The sequence below is a fragment of the Hyperolius riggenbachi genome, chromosome 10 (assembly GCF_040937935.1).
Source record: "Hyperolius riggenbachi isolate aHypRig1 chromosome 10, aHypRig1.pri, whole genome shotgun sequence".
Taxonomy (NCBI): Eukaryota; Metazoa; Chordata; class Amphibia; order Anura; family Hyperoliidae; genus Hyperolius; species Hyperolius riggenbachi.
In genome coordinates this window covers 204,006,319-204,034,143 of record NC_090655.1, presented here as the reverse complement: position 1 = coordinate 204,034,143, position 27,825 = coordinate 204,006,319, and the positions used below count along the sequence as shown (strand labels likewise).

Below are 27,825 nucleotides of genomic sequence, written 5' to 3'. Positions count from 1 at the left end.
TAGGCAGGGGTATATGTGCCCAGTATATGTAGGCAGGGGTATATGTGCCCAGTATATGTAGGCAGGGGTATATGTCCCCAGTATATGTAGGCAGGGGTATATGTCCCAGTATATGTAGGCAGGGGTATATGTCCCAGTATATGTAGGCAGGGGTATATGTCCCAGTATATGTAGCCAGGGGGATATGTCCCAGTATATGTAGCCAGGGGGATATGTCCCAGTATATGTAGGCAGGGGTATATGTCCCCAGAAAAAGTAGCCAGGGGTATATGTCCCAATATGTGTAGGCAGGGGTATATGTCCCAGTATATGTAGGCAGGGGTATATGTCCCAGTATATGTAGGCAGGGGTATATGTCCCAGTATATGTAGGCAGGTGTATATGTCCCAGTATATGTAGGCAGGGGTATATGTCCCAGTATATGTAGGCAGGTGTATATGTCCCAGTATATGTAGCCAGGGGGATATGTCCCAATATATGTAGACAGGTGTATATGTCCCAGTATATGTAGGCAGGGGGTATATGTCCCAGTATATGTAGCCAGGGGTATATGTCCCAGTATATGTAGCCAGGGGGATATGTCCCAGTATATGTAGCCAGGGGGATATGTCCCAGTATATGTAGGCAGGGGTATATGTCCCAGTATATGTAGGCAGGGGTATATGTCCCAGTATATGTAGGCAGGGGTATATGTCCCAGTATATGTAGGCAGGGGTATATGTCCCAGTATATGTAGGCAGGTGTATATGTCCCAGTATATGTAGGCAGGGGTATATGTCCCAGTATATGTAGCCAGGTGTATATGTCCCAGTATATGTAGCCAGGGGGATATGTCCCAGTATATGTAGCCAGGTGTGCCCCCAGCAGGAGGGGAGCAGCACAGAGAAGAGGGAGAGCTATGGGCATTCACCTTAGGGGGCTCTCCCTCCCTCTCTCGCTGTCCCCTCCGGAGTCCGGAATGAAGTGTGCAGCGGCTGGCAGCGGGCGGAACTTACCTCCTCTCGTCGCACGCGCCGGATGGATTAGCCCAGTATATGTAGGCAGGTGTATATGTCCCAGTATATGTAGACATGTGTATATGTCCCAGTATATGTAGGCAGGGGGTATATGTCCCAGTATATGTAGCCAGGGGTATATGTCCCAGTATATGTAGGCAGGGGTATATGTCCCAGTATATGTAGGTAGAGTTGGGCCGAACCTCCGATTTTCGGTTCGCGAACCGGGTTCGCGAACTTTCGCGAAAGGTTCGGTTCGCGTTAAAGTTCGCGAACCGCAATAGACTTCAATGGGGACGCGAACTTTGAAAAAAAAAAATAATTATGCTGGCCACAAAAGTGATGGAAAAGATGTTTCAAGGGGTCTAACACCTGGAGGGGGGGATGGCGGAGTGGGATACATGCCAAAAGTCCCCGGGAAAAATCTGGATTTGACGCAAAGCAGCGTTTTAAGGGCAGAAATCATATTGAATGCTAAATGACAGGCCTAAAGTGCTTTCAAACATCTTGCATGTGTATACATCAATCAGGTAGTGTAATTAAGGTACTGCTTCACACTGACACACCAAACTCATCGTGTAACGCACCGCAAACAGCTGTTTGTGTAGTGACGGCCGTGCTTTACTGGTGCGCACCATGGCGAGAGTACAGGTATACAGTGGCGGTTCACTAAACAGAACAGGTATGCAGTGGCGGGTCCACTGAACAGAACAGGTATGCGCACTGATGCGGTGGGTTCACTGAACAGAACAGGTATGCAGTGGCGGGTTCACTAAACAGAACAGGTATACAGTGGCGGGTCCACTGAACAGAACAGGTATGCAGTGGTGGGTTCACAGCACAGGTATGCAGTGGTGGGTTCACAGCACAGGTATGCAGTGGTGGGTTCACAGCACAGGTATGCAGTGGTGGGTTCACAGCACAGGTATGCAGTGGTGGGTTCACAGCACAGGTATGCAGTGGTGGGTTCAATGAACAGGTATACAGTGGCGGGTCCACTGAACAGAACAGGTATGCAGTGGCGGGTTCACTAAACAGAACAGGTATGCAGTGGCGGGTCCACTGAACAGAACAGGTATGCAGTGGTGGGTTCACAGCACAGGTATGCAGTGGTGGGTTCACAGCACAGGTATGCAGTGGTGGGTTCACAGAACAGGTATGCAGCCAGACAGGAACAAGCTAAGCCTAACTAATCTTTCCCTGAGAGACAGTCTGCAGCAGCTCGCCCTACTCTGACTAATGCAGGCACACGAGTGGCCGTAATGGCCGCCGCTGCCTGCCTTATATAAGGGGGGGTGGGGCTCCAGGGGCTAGTGTAGCCTAATTGGCTACACTGGGCCTGCTGACTGTGATGTAGAGGGTCAAAGTTGACCCTCCATGTGCATTATGGGGCGAACCGAATTTCCGCAAAGGTTCGCCTGCGGGACGCAAACGCGAACCACTGAAGTTCGCATGGAACCGTTCGCAGGCGAACCGTTCGGCCCAACTCTATATGTAGGCAGGTGTATATGTCCCAGTATATGTCGCCGTACTCAGGAGAAGTAGTACAATGTGTTTTGGGGTGTATTTTTACACATACCCATGCTGACTGGGAGAAATATCTCTGTAAATAGACAATTGTGTGTAAAAAAAAAATCAAAAAATTGTCATGGGGAGATATTTCTCCCACCCAGCATGGGTATGTGTAAAAATACACCCCAAAACACATTATACTACTTCTCCTGAGTATGGCAATACCACATGTGTGGCACTTTTTTGCAGCCTAACTGCGCTAAGGGGCCCAAAGTCCAATGAGCATCTTTAGGCTTTACAGGGGTGCTTACAATTAGGCACCCCCCAAAATGCCAGGACAGTGAACACACCCCACAAAGGACCCCAATTTGGAAAGTAGACACTTCAAGGTATTCAGAGAGGAGCATAGTGAGTCCGTGGCAGATTTCATTTTTTTTTGTCGCAAGTTAGAAGAAATGGAAACTTTTTTTTTTTTTTTGTCACAAAGTGTCATTTTCCGCTAACTTGTGAAAAAAAATGAAATCTTCTATGACCTCACCATTAGAGTTGGGCCGAACGGTTCGCCTGCGAACGGTTCCATGCGAACTTCCGTGGTTCGCGTTCGCGTCCCGCAGGCGAACCTTTGCGGAAGTTCGGTTCGCCCCATAATGCACATGGAGGGTCAACTTTGACCCTCTACATCACAGTCAGCAGGCCCAGTGTAGCCAATTAGGCTACACTAGCCCCTGGAGCCCCACCCCCCTTATATAAGGCAGGCAGCGGCGGCCATTACGGTCACTCGTGTGCCTGCATTAGTGAGAGTAGGGCGAGCTGCTGCAGACTGTCTCTCATAGGGAAAGATTAGTTAGGCTTAGCTTGTTCCTGGCTGCATACCTGTTCTGTGAACCCAACACTGCATACCTGTTCTGTGAACCCACCACTGCATACCTGTACTGTGAACCCACCACTGCATACCTGTTCTGTGAACCCAATACTGCATACCTGTTCTGTGAACCCACCACTGCATACCTGTACTGTGAACCCACCACTGCATACCTGTACTGTGAACCCACCACTGCATACCTGTTCTGTGAACCCAACACTGCATACCTGTTCTGTGAACCCACCACTGCATACCTGTTCAGTGAACCCACCACTGCATACCTGTTCAGTGAACCTGCCACTGCATACCTGTTCTGTGAACCCACCACTGCATACCTGTTCTGTGAACCCACCACTGCATACCTGTTCTGTGAACCCACCACTGCATACCTGTTGTGTTCAGTGAACCTGCCACTGCATACCTGTTCTGTTCAGTGGACCCGCCACTGTATACCTGTTCAGTGAACCCGCCACTGCATACCTGTTCTGTTCAGTAAACCTGCCACTGCATACCTGTTCTGTGAACCCGCCACTGTATACCTGTACTGTTCAGTGAACCCGCCACTGCATACCTGTTGTGTTCAGTGAACCTGCCACTGTATACCTGTTCTGTGAACCCGCCACTGTATACCTGTACTGTTCAGTAAACCCGCCACTGCATACCTGTTGTGTTCAGTGAACCTGCCACTGTATACTTGTTCTGTTCAGTGAACCCGCCACTGTATACCTGTTCAGTGAACCCGCCACTGCATACCTGTTCTGTTCAGTGAACCTGCCACTGCATACCTGTTCTGTGAACCCGCCACTGTATACCTGTACTGTTCAGTGAACCCGCCACTGCACACCTGTTCTGTTCAGTGGACCCGCTACTGTAGCAGTACCTTAATTACACTACCTGATTGATGTATACACATGCAAGATGTTTTAAAGCACTTTAGGCCTGTCATTTAGCATTCAATGTGATTTCTGCCCTTAAAACGCTGCTTTGCGTCAAATCCAGATTTTTCCCGGGGACTTTTGGCATGTATCCCACTCCGCCATGCCCCCCTCCAGGTGTTAGACCCCTTGAAACATCTTTTCTATCACTTTTGTGGCCAGCATAATTTTTTTTTTCAAAGTTCGCATCCCCATTGAAGTCTATTGCGGTTCGCGAACTTTAACGCGAACCGAACCTTCCGCGGAAGTTTGCGAACCCGGTTCGCGAACCTAAAATCGGAGGTTCGGCCCAACTCTAATCACCATACCTCTCACTGAATACTTTGGGATGTCTTCTTTCCAAAATGGGGTCATTTGGGGGGTATTTATACTATCCTGGAATTTTAGCACCTCATGAAACATGACAGGGGGTCAGAATAGTCAGAGATGCTTGAAAATAGGAAAATTCACTTTTGGCACCATAGTTTGTAAATGCTATAACTTTTACCCAATCTAATAAATATACACTGAATGTTTTTTTTTTTTTTTTTATCAAAGACATGTAGCAGAATAACTTTCGCTCTCAAATGTATAGGAAATTTTACTTTATTTGAAAAATGTCAGCACAGAAAGTTAAAAAAAGTCATTTTTTTGACAAAATTCATGTCTTTTTTGATGAATATAATAGAAACTAAAACTCGCAGCAGCAATCAAATAGCACTAAAAGAAAGCTGTATTAGTGACAAGAAAAGGAGGTAAAATTCATTTAGGTGGTAGGTTGTATGACCGAGCAATAAACCGTGAAAGCTGCAGTGGTCTGAATGGAAAAAAAGGCTCTGGTCCTTAACCTCCTTGCCGTTCTAAAAAATCCGGCAAGGAGGCAGCGCCGCACTTTTTTTAAATTTTTTTTTTAAAATCATGTAGCGAGCCCAGGGCTCGCTACATGATAGCCGCTGAGCGGCGGCATCCCCCCACCCACTCCGATCGCCTTCGGCGATCAGAGTATGCAGGAAATCCCGTTGAGAACGGGATTTCCTGCAGGGCTTCCCCGGTCGCCATGGCGACCGGGCGGGATGACGTCACCGACGTCATGGACGTCGTGACGTCAGAGGGAATCCCGATCCGCCCCTTAGCGCTGCCTGCCACTGATTGGCCAGGCTGCGCAGGGGTCTGGGGCGGGGGGGGGGGGCGGCTCGGCGCGGCGGGTAGCGGCGAATCGGCGGCGAGCGGTGGCGATCGCGTACTACACGCAGCTAGCAAAGTGCTAGCTGCATGTAGGAAAAAAAATTATGCAAATCGGCCCAGCGGGGCCTGAGAAATCCTCCTGCGCAGGTTACCCCAAACTGAGTTTGGGATAACCGGCAAGGAGGTTAAGGGGCGAAAAGACTGTGGTCCTCAAGTGGTTAAGATCGGTGTTCAGCCGAATATGCCGAACATCTGGACCATGTTTGGCCGAGCCGACCCGAACCCGAATATCTGGGTGTTCGATCAACACTACTAGTACTACTCTGCGTTCACTCTTCCCGGGTCACCGGACGCATCTAATTTTTGGGGCAGCACTATTACACTGTGGTACTACTACCAGTGAGTTGCCATGGTCCTTCTGTGCTGCTGAACTGACCGGCCGCTTTGTCCTCCTGACTCAGTCGCTACTAGTACTACTCTGCGTTCACTCTGCCCGGGTCACGGGGCGCATCTAATTTTTGGGGCAGCACTATTACACTGTGGTACTACTACCACTGAGTTGCCATGGTCCTTCTGTGCTGCTGAGCTGACCAGCCGCTTTGTCCTCCTTACTCAGTCGCTACTAGTACTACTCTGCGTTCACTCTGCCCTGGTTACCAGATGCATCTAATTTTTGGGGCAGCACTATTACACTGTGCTACTACCAGTGAGCTGCCATGGTCCTTCTGTGCTGCCGCACTGACAGGCCGCTTTGACCTTCTGATTTAGTCGCTACTAAAGTCTGCATTCACACTGCCCAGGTCCACTAACTCTGCTGTTATGCCATTGCTAATCGCTGCAAAAAACCCCCAACAGATTACAAAAAGCTCTCTGGGCCATTTTGGCGTCAGCCACTCATCCTCCTCCAGTGGTACCATCACCGCCAAGTATCATTGGGACTCACCTTCATCTCTGTGATTGCTTAACGTGTATTTCCCTGTTTAAAACCACTTATTACCAATTAATAGCCCCATTTAAAGTGTTGATTTCACTTTAAAATCCATTAAAAAAAATATATATTTTTGGAATTTTTTATGTTGAAGTTGTAGCCCCTTATCACCTTGATAATCCATGCAATTTGGGGGATTGTAGCATGTATGGGGGCTTTGCTATTAATGTTGAAAGAAAATCCGGATCCGGAAATGGATCTGGCCGTGATCGTGTCATTCACGGCCGAAAATCCGCGTCGTGCCGTGGACGCGTATCGAAATCCAGATCCAATTATGCCGGAGGCGGATTTATTTTGGGCAACGGCTGTGGTCCCTGAATTTGTGGATCGAGACATCCGAGCATCACTGGACTTTACATTTTTTTAACAGGAATTGTGACATTACACTGGCAGACACTGAGGCACCACACTACACTGGCAGAAACAGGACACAGACTTTACAATATGCTGACAGGAATTGTGACATTACACTGGCAGACACCGAGGCACCACACTATGCTGGCAGAGACAGGACACAGACTTTACAATATGCTGACAGAAACAATGACAGTACGCTGGCAGACACAGACAGGGCCAGATTTCTGGAAAGGCCACAAAGTCCATGGTCTTGGGCAGAAGGGCGGCAGGACTTGGGGAGAGACAAGAGGCCACATGTCAAAGTAAATCAGCTCTCCTGCTCTAAAGCCACCCTGCTTTGCTGTACATAGAGATGTCCCAAACGGTTCGCCGGCGAACGGTTCCAGGCGAACTTCGGGTGGTTCGCGTTCGCCTGCGAAAGCGAACTTTCCCGGAAGTTCGATTCCCCCCTTAATGCTCTATTGAGCAGAACTTTGACCCTCTACATCACAGTCAGCATTGTTGCCAATCATTCTCCTGAGCCAGCTTACATACCTTGGCCGGGAATTGAACCCATGGTACATGCTAGGCTGGTTACAGAATGTAGTGTTGGTGGTGGTATAGCGGTTAAGAGAGCTATCTACCACGCACTCAGACCTGGGTTCAACTCCCGGCCAAGGTATGTAAGCTGGCTTTTGAAAGCCTACAAATCTTTAAGCAAGCTCATTTTTCTCTAGGATATATCATAATGGTACATGCTAGGCTGGTTTCAGAATGTAGTGTTGGTGGTGGTATAGCAGTTAAGAGAGCTATCTACCACGCACTCAGACTTGGGTTCAATTCCCGGCCAAGGTATGTAAGCTGGCTTTTGAAAGCCTACAAATCTTTAAGCAAGCTCATTTTTCTCTAGGATATATCATAATGGTACATGCTAGGCTGCCTTCAGCATGTAGTGTTGGTGGTGGAATAGCGGTTAAGAGAGCTATCTACCAAGCACTCAGACCTGGGTTCAATTCCCGGCCAAGACCTGGGTTCAATTCCTGGCCAAAGCATATAAGCTGGCTTTTGAAATTCTACAATCCCCTGGAAGATGAGACCCTACTCCCTCCGGGAGGAAGGAGAGAGGGAGGAGGCAGTTATACATTGCCTGATGTTGTAAAGCAGTGTAGGCCTGTAATTGAACATTGAATGAGATTTGTGATAGGGGTTTATGTGAAATCTAGATTTTTGCCTGGGACTTTTGATGTGTATTTCACTCAATAATGTCTTCCTCCAGGTATTAGATCCCTTGAAACATGTTTTCTATCATTTTTCCAGCCGGTAGAAATTTTTCTAAATTTTTAAGTTCGCCTCCCCATTGAAGTCTATTGCGGTTCGCGAAAGTTCGCGCGAACCGAACCTCCTGCGAAAGTTCGCGAACCAAAAAATGGAGGTTCGTGACATCACTAGCTGTACACACAGACTGAGTTCCAGAGCTCCGTGCATCTTCCTTACTTCCTGGTGTGCAGTGATTGAGACAGTCACAGCTTGCTCTGCTGCATCTGCTGTGTCCTGAATATCCCAGGACATATAAGCTTTAGTGATTAGTGCCATTGTGCCAGAGTTTTCGGAAGCAAAACTCTTGAATAAGTACAGATTCGCAGGAATATCCGCTCTACTTTAGAACTCCAGCTCTCAGACAGTATAGCTGGTCATCCTCCATTCCTTGCTCTCAGCATCTGACTGCCTTATACAAAAATATCAGGAGAAATGGTCCCCAATATGCATAAACATTACAACAATAGTATAAAGATAAAGCCAAGCTTGGGGCACGCAACATGTTTTGTGAGTCCTTTGATTTTTAAATGTCATAAAGAGTAAAGGTTTTGGCCTATAAGTGTCCAGTTATCACTCAGTAACCAAGGGAAGTGGGACCTGATTCCTTCCACACCCTGTCAGAAGAGGTGTATGAGTGACTCCATATAAAAGCCAGCTTGTGGATGTAAGCAAGATGGTGCTGGACCGCTCTTTAAATATCAGTACACCGTTGCATGATAGTTGTCCACTGGCTTCATGCCAGATTTTAGAATTATTGTTTTCATTATTGACAGAATGGCTGAGCTTAGAATTTGATGTGTGTCCATAACTTCACAACGTTGTCATAGGTATGCTCATCCACAGATAAAAAAAAATGCATTAAGTAATCTGCCCCCTGTTTTTCCATACAAACAAACCAGATTTGTCAAAGAGTGATTATGGAAACCTGGTGTAAAGAGATGAGGAGTGGACCATGCACAGTGAATCCATTGTGAACATACAGTAGCTCTGTGCTTATCTTAAGTAATTTGGCCTCTGGTAGGTTGTGCTTTGAAGGATATATGTGGCATAATGAGATAGATATGTGGCGTATATCAAAAAAGGGCGCCTGGAAAAAAGGGCGCAGGGTGTAGCCGAATTTAGAAGTTTGAATGCAAAACCGTATTTTTCGTTTAAGAGGTTTTAAACGATAATTTAGTGCTAAATACGTTAAATAAACGGAAATGAAATGGCAAAATACCGTCTATAACAGTAAACGAATTCTGAAATGAAACGTCAAATAGCGTCTATAGCAAAAACGATATTTACACTTGTATTAAGCATAGTACTAGAATGGTAGGTTTTACAGGTATTTTACTACAATTATACCTAACTTTAGGGTCACAGATATCTCTCCTTATCCCTATCCCTCACACCTAGACCCCCCTTTGTGTAAATACACATAATGTAATAAATTGTATTTATTACATATATTGTACTATAACTATACCTAACCTTACTCTCATACAGAGCCCTCCCTGTACCTATCCCTAACCCCTAGACCCCCCTGTTGGTGCCTAAACCTAAGACCCCCCTGGTGGTGCCTAAACCTAAGACTCCCCTGGTGGTGCCTAAACCTAAGACCCCCCTGTTGGTGCCTAAACCTAAGACCCCCCTGTTGGTGCCTAAACCTAAGACCCCCCTGTTGGTGCCTAAACCTAAGACCCCCCTGTTGGTGCCTAAACCTAAGACCCCCCTGGTGGTGCCTAAACCTAAGACCCCCCTGTTGGTGCCTAAACCTAAGACTCCCCTGGTGGTGCCTAAACCTAAGACCCCCCTGTTGGTGCCTAAACCTAAGACTCCCCTTCTGGTGCCTAAACCTAAGACCCCCCTGTTGGTGCCTAAACCTAAGACTCCCCTGGTGGTGCCTAAACCTAAGACCCCCCTGTTGGTGCCTAAACCTAAAACTAACCACCACCCTGGTCCTAACCCTCCCTGTACCTATCCCTAACCCCTAAACCCCCTAGTAATGCCTAAACCTAACCATCCCCACTGCACAAAACACGCTAAACACATATAAACAATAATATATTTAATCCTTAAAATACTTCACTCCAAATAACATGAATAAAATAATTTATATATTTGTAATAGAATAACTAGCCTTAAAATCACGTAGAAATCTTAAAATAACAGTAATTTGTAATGGAATAACTAGCCTTAAAATCACGTAGAAATCTTAAAATAACAGTAATATTTAAAGCGATATTTTAGTAACTATAATCAACGCATTAGAAGTGTAAAAACAAAGTTAATACCATAAGCGATGTATTTCTAATACGATCAGCTTTAGAAACGTTATTTAAGCATTATACATATGAAAACGAATTTTAAATGATAAAAGAAGTGTAAACGAAATTTTAGTTGTTATAGTTTTATAAGCGCATTTTTAAAACGAAAAAAACTAGTTAAAACCCATATAAGCGAAATTTACAAGCGAAAAAATAAGTATAATACAAAGTCTAAACGAACTTGTAAACGATATTTGTTATAAACTTTATCCTGTAAACGGAAACCTTTGTTAACACGATCCCTGTAACCGCTATTTCTCGTGCGCCCTTTTTTCCTGTCGGGCGCCGAATAGCCGATATTTTGCATTGCAGTCTATGGCGGCGCCCTTTTTGTCCACTATCCCTGTGCGCCCTTTTTTTACTAGTGCCAGATATGTGTATGTACAGTGTCTTGCAAACAAATAACTATGCTGTGCTCCTTTTTTTTTCATTCTCTGCCTGAAAGAGTTAAACATCAGGTATGTAAGTGGCAGTTCCTGTCTGAGTCAGACCTGAGTCAGACTATAGTGTGATCCTCACTGATAAGAAATTCTAACTATAAAACACTTTCCTAGCAGAAAATGGCTTTTGAGAGCAGGAAAGAGATAAAAAGGACCAATGGTTTATAGATTTTAGCTCTGGCATACTTCAATGAATGTGTCATTGAGCAAAAACAATAAAAAAGAGTAGAAACTTAAAAAGTAGATTTAAATATAAAATAAAACTATGGAATATCTTAAAAAGTCATTTTTAGGAGAAGGAAGATAGATACAATTTTTTATTTCATTAGTTTATTTTCACCTCAGGTGTCCTTTAAAGAACACCTGAACTGAGAGGGACGTGAAGGATTTAGTTACCAATATTTCCTTGTAAACAATGCATTGTGCCATAGTTCCAATACAGTTCTGTCATATTCCTTTCTTGTTTACCTTATTGAATGTTAATTTTAAGACTATTTTTACTTAAGTTACAGAATAAACTATTTTTCCCCCCACAGTTTACATTGGTGATGCCCACTCCCGGTAATGGCGTAGATGGTGAGTGCTATGGATCTCCTCACTACAACACTGGAATCGCGGCATATCCTCAACAACCTGTGTTAGTTCCATATCCTAACCAACAATATCATGAACCTCCTCCAGCTTATGAAACTATCGGTAATTTTCCATCATTGTGTGCCAATCCTGTGGGTTTCCAGCTGAATGTCACTCCTAGTGCTCCAGTTGCAGAGAACGATGTCTCCTATGCACCAGTATGGCCTACTTCTCACAATGGAGCCCAGGTGCATGTTCCAGCTAATGCTCCACAGAGGAATGTACAACCAACAACCACCTTCAACAATATCCCTTACAGCGCCCCAACAACAAGTCACCTATTGGTTGCCAGTGCTCAAAATCCTGCAGCTCTCGGGTCACAAAACACATGTTGGTGCATGAGAAAGTTACCATTGCCATTTCGCGCAGTAAGTGATTAGTATTCAAATTGTATTCTTATTTTTTTGCTTTCAGTTAGGTCATTGGGGTGTCTGTGGAACATACTAACATGTATGAAGTTTTTCAAACCCAAAGAAATGAGTGAAGGTGGGATTAGCATCCCCCGCGACAGTACTGTTTTTTTTCATAACTTATAACTGAGTAATCTTTAACCATCCTGGAACAAAGATATTAAAGAACATTAGTGGTATTTGCCCCATCAATGTAACATGTTGCATGCATAGCGGAACTCACATTGATTGTATACTGTGCATTATGCTATTTGTGCGATGCATGTTATATGACTAGTGCATGTGTTGTGTACATGACTCAAGTTGTGCTATGTGCGCAATAGTGATGGATTAACAATTCCATGACCGTTTCGAACCGGTGGACATGGCGCACTGCTGTAGACTTCAATGGGCAAGTGAATTCTAACACTTTATAGGGACTATTTCTGGCCACCAAATTAATGTAAAAGTTGTTTTAAGACCAGGACAGTGGCATGCCAGAGGGGGATACACGGCAAAATTTGCACAGAAAAATATTTATTTTACGCAGAGACATGTTATAATTTCTAAAGGGCAAAAATCACATTACATTTGTAAATTTGTTGAATAAAGTGCTTTAAGGCGTCCGGCGTGTACATGTAGATCAAAGCCGTAGTGATAACGTCAGGTGAGCGAATAACTGTTTTTACCAGTTGACACTTCCAGCATGTAAATGTTAGTCCTCTTGGTGTCAATATTTGTGTAGCGACTGTCATAACACGGAAGCCATTTGTGATATTGCATATAATACAGCGGCCATTTGGTATAACTTGTATCTATTTGAAGCCAAGTTTCATTTTCTGTCTGTGTCATATGTGTATGCCTGCTAAAAGCAAGTCTGGCTTTGGGGGGTATAATTGTCACCTGGCTCAAGGAAGCTGCTAATGTGATTGTCTGTATGGCAGTGTGAAGTACATTAGCATTTAGTTCCTCTGGACACTGCGGTCTCCAGCAAGGAAACAGGTAATTACCTAACGACCCCCGCTTTTGTCCTGAATCTGCTGGAAGGGTGTTGCATTGCTTTGAACTTTGAATGCATGTAGACAGCTCCATTGTACCAATATACAAATCAGGACCAACTGAGTCTGGGAACTTAAAAGGCTAACAGGAAACCAGGAAATTTGCATGTCACAGCAAGCCAAGATGTGCTGTCACACCTGAAGAATTGGATTATTACTGGATCAGGACATTTGAGTGGCCCCAGGCCACAAATCTGGCTATAAAACCTCAGCTAGGAAGATTTAGTGTTGTAGTTCCCTGGAGATAGCAAAGACGCTAGAACTGCCCTGGTCCAACCAGAACCGCGGGCTCCCGCAAACAACGCTCTGTCCCTGCTGGTAACGTTTATTCCCATTTTTATTTTTAAGCAAACTGTCTTGTTGTGTGGCTTCATAATTTTTTACTTTGTTTTTGTAAATATTTTGTATATATTATTTTCTGCACTGTTCCACTTTTTTTCTGGAATATTAAATATTTATTTAATAAGTTTGACTTCTGCTGTACCAGCCAAAACTCATAGTCTGCAGAGACTGCAGTGTAATTTGCATTACAAGTTCAGTGCCTGATTGTCCCTTGCTACTGTACGATTGTATTGTGTGTGTGGCGTTCCCATATTTGGCCTAAAGCGCAAAGCGGACCCGAATACAAAAACGCTGGGCTGCGTGCAGGCCACTCGACAGCAGTGTGGGACTTGTTGAAGTGTCTAGCAGCAGCTAGTGGTGGCAGTGAGAAGTGTTTTGACGGGTGACAACCTTGTGTTAGCTTGAATAAGGCTGCTTCCCCTCACAATCTGGTCAAACCCGCAGTCGGGAACCGTATCTGCAGGCGTGCTGTGCGGCCGGTTCCTGACAGTGACGATGGTCGCCGTCCTTATGCACACGTTCGTGGGAGTGCACACAATCACGGATTTCCAGTCCTTGGCATATACGTGTTTGAAAAATTATGTATTGTTGCAGCCACTGTAGCAGAGATCCAAAGAATTTGGCATATACAGTACATTTACAGTTTTGAAAAGTTATTTTTGTTGTATCCACTGAAGCAGGGGCCAGAAGAATTTGGCATGTATATATTTAGGAACCTCCCCCCCCCCCCAAAAAAAAAAAAAAACAAAAAAAACAAAACCTTTTTTTTTTGCATCCGCTGTAGCAGAGACCCAAATAATTTGGCATATACATTTACTTTTTTGAAAAAAAATTTTTTGTATCCACTGAAGCAGAGGTCAGAAGAATTTGTAATATACATTTGAAAGGAAAAAAAACGTATTCGTTGCAGCAGCAGTAGTAGAGGCCAGAAGAATTTGGCATATACATTTACATTTTTTTAAGTTATTTTGTTGTATGCACTGTAGCAGAGAAGATTTTAGCATATATATTTTTGAAAAAAAAAAAAACTTTTTTTGTTGCAGCCGCTGTAGCAGAGGCCTTGAAAATTGGGCATGTACTTTAAAAACAAAAATGTTTTGTTAAGGTGGAAGGCGGACTGAAGGGTGATTGAGAAGGGACAAGGAGCGCAGAGGTAGGCAATGAAGAAGTTGGACCAGGAGGAGGGTGGCTTTCACTTTGTCTGCTGCTTTTTTTTCTGGTTTTACTTCCATAGTGCTTTGTAATGAGAGGTCATGTGCCTTCGCAAAGCAGTTGTACCCAGTTTGGTTTTGGCCTTCCCACGCCTATGTTTTTCATGGCACAGGTTACACAGGCAATGCTGTTGTCAGAGGCAGACTGTAACAATTGTGGAACTTTCTCCGTGATCGGCGCACCACGCGTGCGCTGATACGGCGGAAATCCTCCACAAGCGTATAATTGCAGGAACCCAGCAAAAGGTGCTACGCACCCGTAGAGGGAAATTCCTGTCGGCAGATGGTGCTGAGGAGTGCAGAGGAACCAATCCTCTGTACCTCCACAGATGCCAGACAGGAATTGTACGAAGTGCAGAACGCAATCGCAAGAGTAGCGATTGCGAATGAGAACGAGCAAAGGGACAGGTTGTATGTGTGTGCGCCAATCTAGTCGCCACCCCGCGACAGCGCACACACAACAGCAGATACGAAACAGAAACGCAACCGCAAGAAAGGCGATTGCCAAAAGTGACACAAGGCAGATCAGAACAGAATACGAGGATAGCAAAGGCACAGCAAATCATACAATGAGGAGATACGGAAAACAACAAACGCTAACTGAACGCGAACACCGCACTCATTCGCAACAGTGCACGCGTTCATGCGCGGTCTCCACGTGATAAGCACAATAGAGACAAGCACGCCTAACTAACCATCAACAGACAAACATGTAACAGAGGACGCGAGCGCTTAACAGTTACCTCACCGAGCCTCCAGCAAGCGTTCGTAGCAGACAAAATAGACACATGAAAACAGGGACAAGCGAGAGATAGGATCCACAGCACTAGCGAAAGTGACTAGCGTGATCCAGGAAGACAGAACAGAAGGATCCACAGTACTAGCACAGGATGCTAGTGCGATCCAGGTACAGAGTAGCAGAACAGAAGGATCCACAGCACTAGCGCTAGGCGAGTGCGATCCAGGCAGACAGAGTAGCAGAACAGAAGGATCCACAGTACTAGCGCAGGATGCTAGTACGATCCAGGGAGGCAGAATAGAAGGATCCACAGCACTAGCGAAAAGAGGCTAGCACGATCCAGGCAAACAGATCAGAAGGGGTTACCAGCAACAACCGCTGTTGCGGTTAGCACCCAGACACACAGAACGATTTCCTGTCGCTGGGACAGGACAATCGCAACAGACAAACAAAACAGATAAACAATCCTAACTGTACTAGGGAAACCTGCCTAGTGCAAGTTCCAGGAATAACTCTAAGCTGATCTTCAAACAAAGAGCATGGCTGACACTCCTCCAGGAGTGTTTCACAGGAAGGAGTCCTTATGACCAGCCCAGCATTGTGGGAAACAGATAGTACTTATAGAGCAAGCCCACAATGGATGTGGCTAGGCAATTTGCATGATAAACGTATGCAAATTCCTCTGCAGCAAGCTGCAGAACTGACAAAAGGTCTCTCTTAAAGAGACCTGCAGAATGCAGACCTGAACAGTGGTCAAAAAGCTGCATGTCTGCACAGGCAGCTGAGCAGATTCTCACACAGACACACAAAACAAATGCCACACTGCTGAGTCTTGTGCTGATGGCATTGTGGTAACAATAGATGTTGGCTTTGGCCGGCTGGCCCCAGATGCTGTTGCATGCTGTTTTTTGCCTCCAGTTCCTTGCAAGCTTTCCCTACTTCATACTCTTCTCCTCTCTCCTGCCTCTTATACTCTTCTCCTCTAATACGCCTGCCTCTGCCTCTCATGTTTTGTTTAAACAATATAAACATAATTCTTCACAGTACTGGAAAGGTAACAGTCGGGAACACATGGGTGCTTTGATGAACTGATGTTTTTTGGGGTTTTTTTTTGGTAAGTTAACCTCTTGAGGACCATGGTGTTAAACCCTTCTAGTGACCAAGCTATTTCCTACTTAATTGGCCACTGCAGCTTTAAGGCCAAGCTGCATGGCCGTACAACTCTGCACACAATTGATTCCCCCCCTTTTCTCCCCACCAACAGAGCTCTCGGTTGGTGAGGTCTGATCATTTTTATTTTTAATAAATATTTTATTTTGTATATTTATTTTTACATTTATTACATTTATTTTTTACATTTATTTTTAATAAATATATATATTTTTTTAAATATTTCTTTCCATTTTCTTTTTCTTTTTTTTTTTCCAAATTCCCTCCCTCCCCCCAGCCAGCCAATCACGGCGACTGGCTGTCATAGGCTTCTGCCTATGAGAGCCAATCGCTCTTTTGTCCCCTAGGAGGACAGCCGTGTCACACGGCTGTCCCCAGTACAGCGCTGCTGCAGATCGCAGCACTGTACATGTAAATACACGGCGGTTTTGCCGTGTAACAGTCTTCTGATCGGCGATCGCCACCCGGAGACTGAAGGCGGAGCTCTGCTCCGCCCACCAGGCAGGAGATGCGTGCAGCCTGCAGGCGATCTCCTGCAAACTGCTGCCCCAGGCCTTTATCGGCGTTAGCTGGTCCCGGGGCTGCTCCCGCAGCCACGCCCATCGGCGTGATGCAGTCGGCAAGCAGTTAAAGTGTGGAGAAGTAAGAAAAAAAATGGCAGGTGGGGCACCCACTAGGCCCCAAGCAGGTTGCATGGGGGACGATCCTGCTCTGGTCCTTTGTAAATACTGGCACTGGGACAGCATATCCAAAGGTAAAGCGGAGCGGTGCAGGTTCACTGACAGGGATGATGTGCTACCAGTTTATCATGGGTATTGGTGCCTAAATATTCTCATAATTGCAGATACATACGTATAACCCAGTGATTGCATGCTTCCATTTCTGTCTGGTTCTGTGTAAAATGCTGCTGAATAGACAAACTACCATGGTAATATAACACACATGTTAACATCATATCATTTCCTAGCACTGTGGAAGTTTGTGTATTCAGTTTTGTAAGGGGGAGTCAATGCTCGTCTACCACAGGACTGATGAAGGGATAGTTTAATTGTTAATAATGCAAACAAATTGCCAGAACAACCTACAGATCCTGGTAATAAGTTACAGGACATCAAATAGTGAGCTGTCTAGTTGATCATGTGACTTTTCTCATAGTATAGCATATAGGCTTCCTTTACAATAGCAGTCGGTTGTCAGGTTTGCGTTAGAAAAAGATGCAAAATCCAGGTTACTTTATACTAGCTGTGAGTTTAGAGTTCTGTAAACTAACAATCAGTGGGCTTGCTAGTTTGTATAGATGTCCATATTACAACAGTAGCAACATTTATACATACAGTATATACATTTAATTCTATATGCATGTGCATTGGTAAGTAAATATATTAACCTTTTGGCTTGCCTTACAGATCTTTTTTTATATGATGGTGAGTGCCATGGTACATATTGGACTTGGTATTGGAATAGCACTAGCAAGTAATCAACATGCCCGGAGATCTAGGACTATTTCTTGTGGCATTCCCTTCTGGGGAGCAATATTAGTAAGTGTAAAAAAAACATATCTTACTGTATAACTCTCCCAATTAAAATGTCCAATGTAATTATTTAATTTAGAGTAAAGCACCTTTGTCACTAGGCTAAGGTGCCGTTTAGGTAAATACAGGCGTAATACTCACTTCTGCCTTAATTCAGTCTGTGAAATACTGATTTATCCTCTTGCTTCCTGTACCAAGTGTTGAGTGTTGTTGAAATCCAACAACAAATCCCGTCAGTAAAATCATTATAGGGAACCTGAGGTGGCCCCAATGTGTTTATTTATACTTACCTGGAGCTTCCTATAGCCCCATGAGGAGTGTGGCCTCCCTCGCCATGCTCTCTGCTCCTCCGTTCACTAGCTATCTTCTTCAGCAATCTGGCCTGCCATGCTTTTCTGTGCATGCGTGGCTCAGCCGAGCGGGCACCCCCGTCATGCTCCCGTGTCTGGGAGAGTTCTGCATCTGCACAGTAGCGTACATACAGTAGAAGGAGATGAGCGGGAAGTGCGGTCATGATGCTGCCAGGGCCTTTTACTGCACAATGGAAAGGGACACTGGCACACGGAAGGTGCAGTAGGCATCTGCACACCTCCCCACGCACAAATACTGTATATATTTTTCAGTGACTGCAAGCCTTTGATATCCTTTAAAGGACAACTGTAGCTAGAGGTATGCATACAGTAATTATCAGTAGTAGAGATCACTTGAAGACTTTTTGTTTCTATGGGTCTTTAGGTAGCCAGGTATAGGAGTCCCCAGTATAGGTAGCCAAGCATAAGTGCCCTCAATGTAGGTAGCCAGAAATAGATGCCCAAGTATAAGTAGCCAGCTATAGGTGTCCCCAGTATAGGTAGCTAGGTATAAGTGCCCCTGTATAGGTAGCCAGGTACAGGTGGCCCCTGTATATGTAGCCAGGTATAGGGGCCACCAGTATAGGAATTCAGGTAAAGGGGCCCCAGTATAGGCCAAATGGCTACCTTTACTCTAGCATGGCAACATTAGGACACTTCATTGTCATTCCTGTAAGTCCAGGTCCTTATCAGTACTGGGAGTGGAGGGGGGTAGGCAGAAGTACAGAAGGCTGAATGGCTGTACCCCTGTCTCCCTGCTCTCATTTCCAGAGTACAGGTTCAGGATGCAGAAGGGGGGCATAGGGCTGCTTTCTCTTTATACACACCACAACTTTCCCCTTACCCTTAGAATTTCATTTTCCGTTGGCCAGTCGTGCTTGACTGGGCCGGCTTCCTGAATTACTACTCCATTCTGGGAGTGCACCAGCTGGTGGATGATGTCACTGACAAAAGTCTGTGAAGAAGAGTTAAAAAAACAAACATACTTGCAGACCAGCTGAGAGCCCTTACTGGTGTGTCCTAAATAGTCAGGTACTGTGCCTACAGTTCTTAGTCTACACTACTTAGGCACTAGGTCTTGCTCCCTCCATATGTACTTGGTTATTGGACTTCCTTACTAATCGCCCTCAAACTGTCAGACTAGGAAAACAGACATCCTCCACCCTTACCCTGAGCACTGGCGTGCCACAGGGCTGTGTATTAAGCCCTTTCCTCTATGCACTTTTCACCCATGACTGCCAGCCTATCCATACCTCAAACATAATTGTTAAGTTTGCAGATGATACGACTGTCATTGGGCTTATATCAGACAATGAGGAAGCTGCATACAGAGAAGAAGTTAGGAACCTGACTGCATGGTGCGACATTAACAACCTGTTAAAGAAGACTAAAGAAATTATTCTGGACTTTAGGACCACCAAAAAGACCACTCACCTACCGCTAATGATCAATGCAGAGGCTGTGGAGAGAGTTTCCAGCTTCAAATTTTTGGGAGTCACCATCGCAGAGAACCTGTCCTGGGCTGACAATGCTTTAGCTCTAACTGGCAAAGCACAACAACGAGAAAACTAAGGAGCGCTAACCTCCCACAGAAACTGCTGGTTAATTTCTACAGAAGCACTATAGAAAGCGTTCTGACCAATTGCATGACGGCCTGGTACAACAGCTGCACGAAGGCTACTAGAGGCCCTGCAGCGAGTTGTTAAAACCGCAGAAGCCATTATTGGCTCTGAACTACCATCACTGGAACTTTTGTATAATACTCGCAGCGTGAGAAGGGCCAAAAACATTATCAAGGACAACACTCACCCTGGAAATGCCTTGTTTGAGCTCCTTCCATCAGGTAAACATTTTAGATCAATCCGCACACACACAAACAGACTGAAAGACAGCTTTTTCCCATCCGCCATAAACTTGATGAACTCTGAATCCTCTCTGAAATAATTAACACTGTGTACAAATTGTTTAAATATCTGTAATACCTGGCATATGTGTACAATTTCTTCTCTTCCTTGTTACTATCACTATGTTCCCTATATGCACCGTGGGGTTGTCATGAAAAGTAATTTCGTTGTGTTACACAATGACAGTAAAGTGAATTGAATTGAATTATCAGAGGCAGAGCAGATGCAGTCTTTAGAACAACTGTGCAGAAAACTTTTTCTCTTTGCACCCTTAGTTTTCTGTCTCTCAGGACAGGAGAGAAAAAAAACTTTTTTTCCTGTACTGCCTGTAGATTGAAATGCATATGAAAGCGCCCCATCCTGACCTGCTGAACTGCGTTCAAAGGCAGGGGTCTCTCGGGCCTCTGTGTCGGCCCGGCCCTGATGAAAGTCTTGTACTATGTTATAGAAAACTCTGGGTTACTCTGTCACAGATCACATTAGTGTCACAGAGTAGTCAGAAATTTTGCTAAATTGATGATCTGATGCGCAGGTTGTGTTTATGATGGAAGAAAAAAATTAATTGTGGCAGAAATATACATGCATATGCAAGAGTTAGTACTTCTGATTAGTGATGCTCAAATCTAGGTCCGGGAGACACCCGGATAGTTGCTATACGGATGTCTCGCAGTAAACCTGTCTGACGTCTTCTTTGTCCGTCCCTGGCTCCTCCCACGATGCGGTCCATGCGCATCACGTGACTATAAATACTTCCTCCTTCAACCCGGAAGGAGGAAGTGTTAGTACTCACCTGAAGCCGGAGTGGAACGCCTCGTGGGAGGCGCTGAGGGATGGATGAAGAATACGTCAGACAGGTAAGCTTGACCACGCCCCCCGCCCAGCCCGCACAGGTTTACTGGGAGATATCCGGATAGCAACTATCCGGGTGTCTCCCGGATCCGGATTTGAGCATCACTGCTTCTGATGTCCCTTCTCTGGTGGCTGATGCTTATATTACTGTTTAGTGTGTACTGCAAAGAAAGGTGAATGCCCAAAATAAATAAAGTTTTTACTGGTTCTGCACCCACACTATTGAAATCTACACCTTGTTTGCAGCCTCCTATCTCTGCTGAGGCATAGATTTCAGTATCTTGGCTGTGTCAGCTCCTGTTATGCTGGACAGACCATGTGATGACTGTGAGCCAATCAGGCAGTTCTGGAATCAGTTAAAGACACAACCCACTTTGCAACAAATACACTATAGCGCAAATCAGTTTAAATTCTCAATTTATTTCTAATTAATTTGTATTTTTTTTTGTTAAGCACATCATCACAGGGATCATCAATGCTGCAGCTCATGTTTCACCTCCCCGCTGCAAGGTAAGATAACCACTCAAATGGGAGTGATTGTACTTGATGGAGATGCAAGTATTGTTTGCAGCTGGGTATGCGAAATATGTGCACATACAGTAGCTGATGTTCTGTCCCACATTTATTCAGTGTTAGTTTTTTATGTGAGTGTGTGTGCGCATGTGCTCCCCTTGCCAGTTCACCATTTTATTAGAGGAACTCATCTTTCTGGATAGGACACAGATCAAAAACGGAACCTAAGATGAGAAGCGTGGGGCTTCCTTAAGCCCCCTTAGGGCCAATCGTCACTAGGTGATTCCAGGTGGCTCCTGACCCCAGCAATTCAGCCTAAAAGACTGTCCAAGTTGCACTTTATTGCGCATGCATGGCCCAGCCAGGCGCACTCCCTTGTCACGCTCCCATCCCTGGGAGTTTTTTGTGTCTGTGCAGTACTTCTGTGTCTGTGCAGATCATTCCCAGGGATGGGAACACGACCGGGGAGCATACCTGGCTGAGCCACACAAGCGCAACGCCCCATGACTTTTTTTCAGGCTGACAGGGGGGGAGGGGAACCAGAGCCGCCTGGGTAGAGATGGCCTGAACTGTTCACCGATGGACAGTTCCAGGCGAATTTCCGCTATACGCGTTCTCAGTGACCTGCGAACATTTGGCGTGTTCGACCCACCCCTTATACATCATCATGGAGCCACAATTTGACCTCTTACCTCACAGTCAGCAGACACATGGCAGCCAATCAGCTAGCACCCCCTCCTGGACACCCCCCCCCCCCTATTAAAAAGCAGTTGCGGTGCCATATTGGATTTATTCTCTGCTGGCTACTGACTGTTAGTACAGTTGTCCCAAACGTATTTGTGCAAACATCAGTGGTTCGCGTTCACATCGAAACGCGAACTTTATCGCGAGTTCGACCCTCCTATACTACATCATTGGGCTAAACTTTGACCCTCTACATCACAGTCAGCAGACACATGGCAGCCAATCAGGCTGCACTCCCTCCTGGAGCCCCCCTTTTATTAGGCATTAGCGTCGGTCATCATCTCACTCAGTGTTGCTGCAGTAGTGAGAGAAGGGAGAGGAACCTGCTGCAGAGATAGGGAAAGCTTAGTTAGGCTCTTATAGCTTGCTTCAAGCTGATGTTTGTTGTTGAAAAGTAGGGATGCTCACTGGATTCCGCGAAATTCTTAATTCCGCGATTCCAGCCGGAATTAGGTCAATTCCGATTGCGGCGGTCGGAACGGAATTGCTAAACCTCTAAAACGAAATTGTTTTTATTTCCGCAGAATATTCCGGAAAATCTCTCTCTCTCTCTCTCTCTCAGGGTATCATCTTCCAGGGAATTGTAGTTTTTCAAAAGCCAGCTTACATACCTGGGCTGGGAATTGAACCCAGGTCTCAGTGTGTGTTAGGTAACTGACTTAACCACTATACCAACAACAACACTACATGTTGAAGCTGGCCTAGCATGTACCATTATGATCAATTCAAGAGAAAAAGTAGCATGCTTAAAGGGAACCTAAACTGAGAAGGATATGGATTTTTCCTTTTAAACTAATACTAGTTGCCTGACTCTCCTGCTGATCCTGTGTCACTTATACTTTTAGCCACAGCCCCTCAACAAGCATGCAGATCAAGTGCTCTGACTGAAGTCAGACTGGATTAGCTGCATGCTTGTTTCAGGGTTGTGACTCAGACACTACTGCAGCTAAATAGATCAGCAGGACGCCAGGCAACTGGTGTTGTTTAAAAGGAAACATGTATCTCCCTCTCAGTTAAGGTTCCCTTTAAAGAGAATCTGTATTGTTAAAATCGCACAAAAGTAAACATACCAGTGCGTTAGGGGACATCTCCTATTACCCTCTGACACAATTTCGCCGCTCCTCGCCGCATTAAAAGTGGTTAAAAACAGTTTTAAAAAGTTTGTTTATAAACAAACAAAATGGCTACCAAAACAGGAAGTAGGTTGATGTACAGTATGTCCACACATAGAAAATACATTCATACACAAGCAGGCTGTATACACCCTTCCTTTTGAATCTCAAGAGATCATTTGTGTGTTTCTTCCCCCCTGCAGCTATCTTCCACTGAAGTGTCAGGCTGTTTCTTCCTGCAGAGTGCAGACAGCTCTGCCTGTATGTAATTCCTCAGTATGTGAAAGCCCAGCCAGCTCAGAGGAGGATTTATCCAGCTTGTAAAAGATAAGAGAGAAGCTGCTCTAATCTAAATAATACACAGGCAGTGTGCAGAGAGGGGCCGGGAGGGGGGAGATGCATCACAGAACCACAACACTGAAGAACTTGGCAGCCTTCCAGACACAGGCTGACAAGTCTGACAAGAGAGAGATACGTTGATTTATTACAGAGATGGTGATAGTAGAACGTGCTGCAGTAAGCCAGAACACATTAGAATAGCTTTTGGAACTTGTAGAATGATAAAAAACAGGATGCAATTTTTGTTACGGAGTCTCTTTAAGGATTTGTAGCATGCTAAAAACCAACTCACCATGGCTGGGAATTGAACCCAGGTCTTAGTGTGTGTTAGGTAACTGACTTAACCGCTATACCACCAACCACACTAAATGCTGAAGCCAGCCTAGCATGTACCATTATGATCAATTCAAGAGATAAAGTAGCATGCTTAAGGATTTGTAGCATGTCAAAAACCAACTCACCGTTGCTGGGAATTGAACCGTCACTGCATAACTGTTCATTGCACCTGTGTGTGTGACAGCTGCACATTGTATTGATACCAGTCACTGCATACCTGTTCACTGCACGTGCATGACAGCATGCAGTGTTATATACCAGTCACTGCATAACTGTTCATTGCACCTGTGTGTGTGACAGCTGCACATTTGTAATACCAGTCCGTGCATACCTGTTCATGTTCATTGCACCTTCGTGACAGCACGCAGTGTTATATACCAGTCACTGCATAACTGTTCACTGCACCTGTGTGTGTGACAGCTGCACATTGTATTGATACCAGTCACTGCATACCTGTTCACTGCACCTGCGTGACAGCACACAGTGTTATATACTAGCAGTCACTGCATAACTGTTCACTGCACCTGTGTGTGTGACAGCTGCACATTTGTAATACCAGTCCAACCATGCATACCTGTTCATGTTCACTGCACCTGTGTGACAGCGCGCAGTGTTATATACCAGTCACTGCATACCTATTCACTGCACCTGCATAACCACAAATTGTTGTACCAGCAGTCACTGCACCTGTGTAACCTCACATTGTTGTACCAGCAGTCACCTTTTCACTGCACCTGTGTAACCGCACATTGTTGTATCAGCAGTCACTGCAACCTTTTCACTGCACCTGTGTGGCCGCGCAGTTTTGTAACAGCAGCCACTGCAACCTTTTCACTGCACCTGTGTAACAGCATGCAATTTTATATACCAGTCACTGCATACCTGTTCACTGTACCTGTGAGTGTGTGACAGCTGCACATTTGTAATACCAGTCCGTGCATACTTGTTCACTGCACCTGTGTCTGTGACAGCTGCACATTGTATTGATACCAGTCCGTGCATACCAGGGCCGGGCCGAGGCATAGGCTGGAGAGGCTCCAGCCTCAGGGCGCAGTGTAGGAGGGGGCGCACAATTCATTCAGCTGTCATTCCTAATTGTGTTTGAAGCAGAAATAAATAAAAAAAGGGGATACATGGCAGTGACTGCCTGTCAGATAACTAGATATTAAGGTGTTGGGGATGTTGTGGGCCCTGTGGCACCTCTTAGTCTAACAGCAATCAGTGTGTGACGGTTGGGGTGGGAGGGATGGAGGGGCGCACTTTGGTGTCTCAGCCTTGGGTGCTGGAGGACCTTGTCCCAGCTCTGGTGCATACCTGTTCACTGCACCTGCATGACAGCACACAGTTTTAAAAACCAGTCACTGCATACCTGTTCACTGCACCTGTGTGACCGCACATTGTTATACCACCAGTCACTGAATACCTTTCACTGCATCTGTCACTACACATTGTATTATACCTGGGAGTCAGTGCATACCTTTCACTTGAATGGATGGCAGACTTGCCCTCCATCATGGCCGTTTCTAGGGCCGTGCGGCCCGTGCGGGCGCACTGGGCGCTGTTGGGAGAGGAGCGCTGTGATGGAGGGGGATCCGCAGCCGTGGGGAGGGCAGCCCACCTCTCCCTCCCTCTCTCTCCCCTGGTCACCCTCCGTGCTCCCCCCTCGGACTGCAAAGCAATGCGCAGGGAAGCGCTATACAAAACTACTCACCTCACTGCATAACTGTTCACTGTACCTGTGTGTGTGACAGCTGCACATTTGTAATACCAGTCCGTACATACCTTTCACTGCACCTGTGTAACAGCACGCAGTTTTATATACCAGTCACTGCATACCTGTTCACTGCACCTGTGTAACCGCACATTGTTGTACCAGCAGTCACCTTTTCACTACACCTGTATAACCGCACATTGTTGTACCAGCAGTCACCTTTTCACTGCACCTGTGTAACCGAACATTTTTGTGCCAGCAGTCACCTTTTCACTGCACCTGTGTGACCACACATTGTTATACTAGCAGTCACTGCAACCTTTTCACTGCACCTGTGTAACAGCACATTGTATTAGTAAAGTCAGTGCATACCTTTCACTTCATTCCCCCCAATATAGACAAAACAAGAGGCAGAGGCAGGCCACCCGGCAGGTCTGTTCGAGGTTGAGGTGGCCTGATTTTGTGTGGCCCTGGACCAAAATACAGTGTTCAGAAGGCATGTGCCATCAACTCCCAAGATTTCCAGGACGTATTTGACTATTTAACACAGAACACCTCATCTTCCTCAGCTTCCGCACTGAATCGTGACATATCTTCCTCCGCAGCCACCACTGCTACTACTAGCACCACATCCGCCCATTTGACACTTCGCAGGAGTTATTTGGTGGGGAATTAACTGATTCACAGCCATTCTTGTTACAAGATGACAGCGCTGAGCATGTTACACCACCACCTCATATGTCTGAGTTAGGCACCAGTATGGACCTAAGGTGTGAGGATGATAAAGTACCTGTTGTTAGTGCAGTTTTGGAGGTGTCTGATAGAAGTGAAGCTGTGGAGGATGATTATGATGATGATACTGCCATGGATGTCACGTGGAATCCTAATAGACATGATGACCAGGGGGACAGTTTAGAGGGGGAGTCAGAGAGGAGTAGGAGGAGACGGGTTGCTGAAAGAAGCAGGGGGAGCTCGTCATCATCAGAAACAGCTTGTGGCAGTGTCCGGTGGCGGCATGTACCGCCACCTATAGACAGCTAGCCAACATGCCCTTCAATGTCAGCTTTTCAGCAAGGCTTGGTGTACAGAGGCGCCAGAGTAGAATAAAAATGTTTAAAAACCGTCTAAAAGAGGGGGATGTTCAGGTGGACTTACCTCCCTCAAAAATATAGAACTCAATTGAGTCACAATATATCAATACAAAAAATGTTTTATTTAACTCCACTTAGTGCAACGCGTTTCGCAGGTGTGGTCCTGCTTCATCAGGCAAACAGGAGTATAACTCAATGGGTCTAGATGCAGAAGTGAGCGCTCACTTCTCCTTCACCAGCTCCTCTGGAATCGTGGGTATCTCTATCTATATTTACTGTTGCACCAAACACAATCTTACACCTGGGTGTCCTGTGTCTTGCTATACTTGCATTATTGGTGATTCTGCAGATCACCACATAATCAGGTATAACATCTGTATTATTGGTGATACTGCAGATCACCAATAATCAGAAAATCTGTTCTTGCTGACACCGATCGTTACACATGCCAGGTAGGATGGTGTCACGCCATCTTAGACATGTCTTGCCTCAAAGCCGAGAGTCACACTGGAGCAGCTCTCCTGGCTGCTCTGAACAAACAGGTGGATCAGTGGCTTACTTCGCACCAACTGGAGATCGGCAACGTGGTGTGTGACAACGGCAGCAATCTTATTTCGGTTTTGAGTTTGGGAAAGTTGACACATGTACCCTTTATGGCACATGTGCTCAATCTTAAAATCCAAAGATTTGTGTCTAAGTACCCAGGCTTACAAGAGGTCCTGAAGCAGTCCAGGAAGGTGTCTGGGCATTTCAGGCGGTCCTACACAACCATGGCACGCTTGGATGATATTCAGCGGAATTACAACTTGCTGACTCACTGGAATTTAAAGCTCCTGATGTTTGACTGCCTGCTACAACAGGAGAAAGCCGCCAAACAGTATCTGTACAACTACAGTGAAAGTCTGTGCCCCAAATAAACTTCAATTATACAAGTATACGGCTTG

General features: G+C 45.5%; 1 protein-coding gene across 1 annotated transcript in view; it reads left to right on the top strand.

Moving 5' to 3' along the window:
* The window catches only part of LOC137536213 (uncharacterized), a 116,095-nt gene that overhangs the window by 29,024 nt on the left and 59,246 nt on the right, over nucleotides 1-27,825 (top strand). Inside the window, exons 2-4 of the mRNA XM_068258324.1 lie at nucleotides 11,395-11,859; nucleotides 17,807-17,938; nucleotides 21,489-21,545. Coding sequence (XP_068114425.1) covers nucleotides 11,407-11,859; nucleotides 17,807-17,938; nucleotides 21,489-21,545 — 642 coding nt within the window. The 5' untranslated portion in view covers nucleotides 11,395-11,406. The remainder of the gene's footprint in view (nucleotides 1-11,394; nucleotides 11,860-17,806; nucleotides 17,939-21,488; nucleotides 21,546-27,825) is intronic.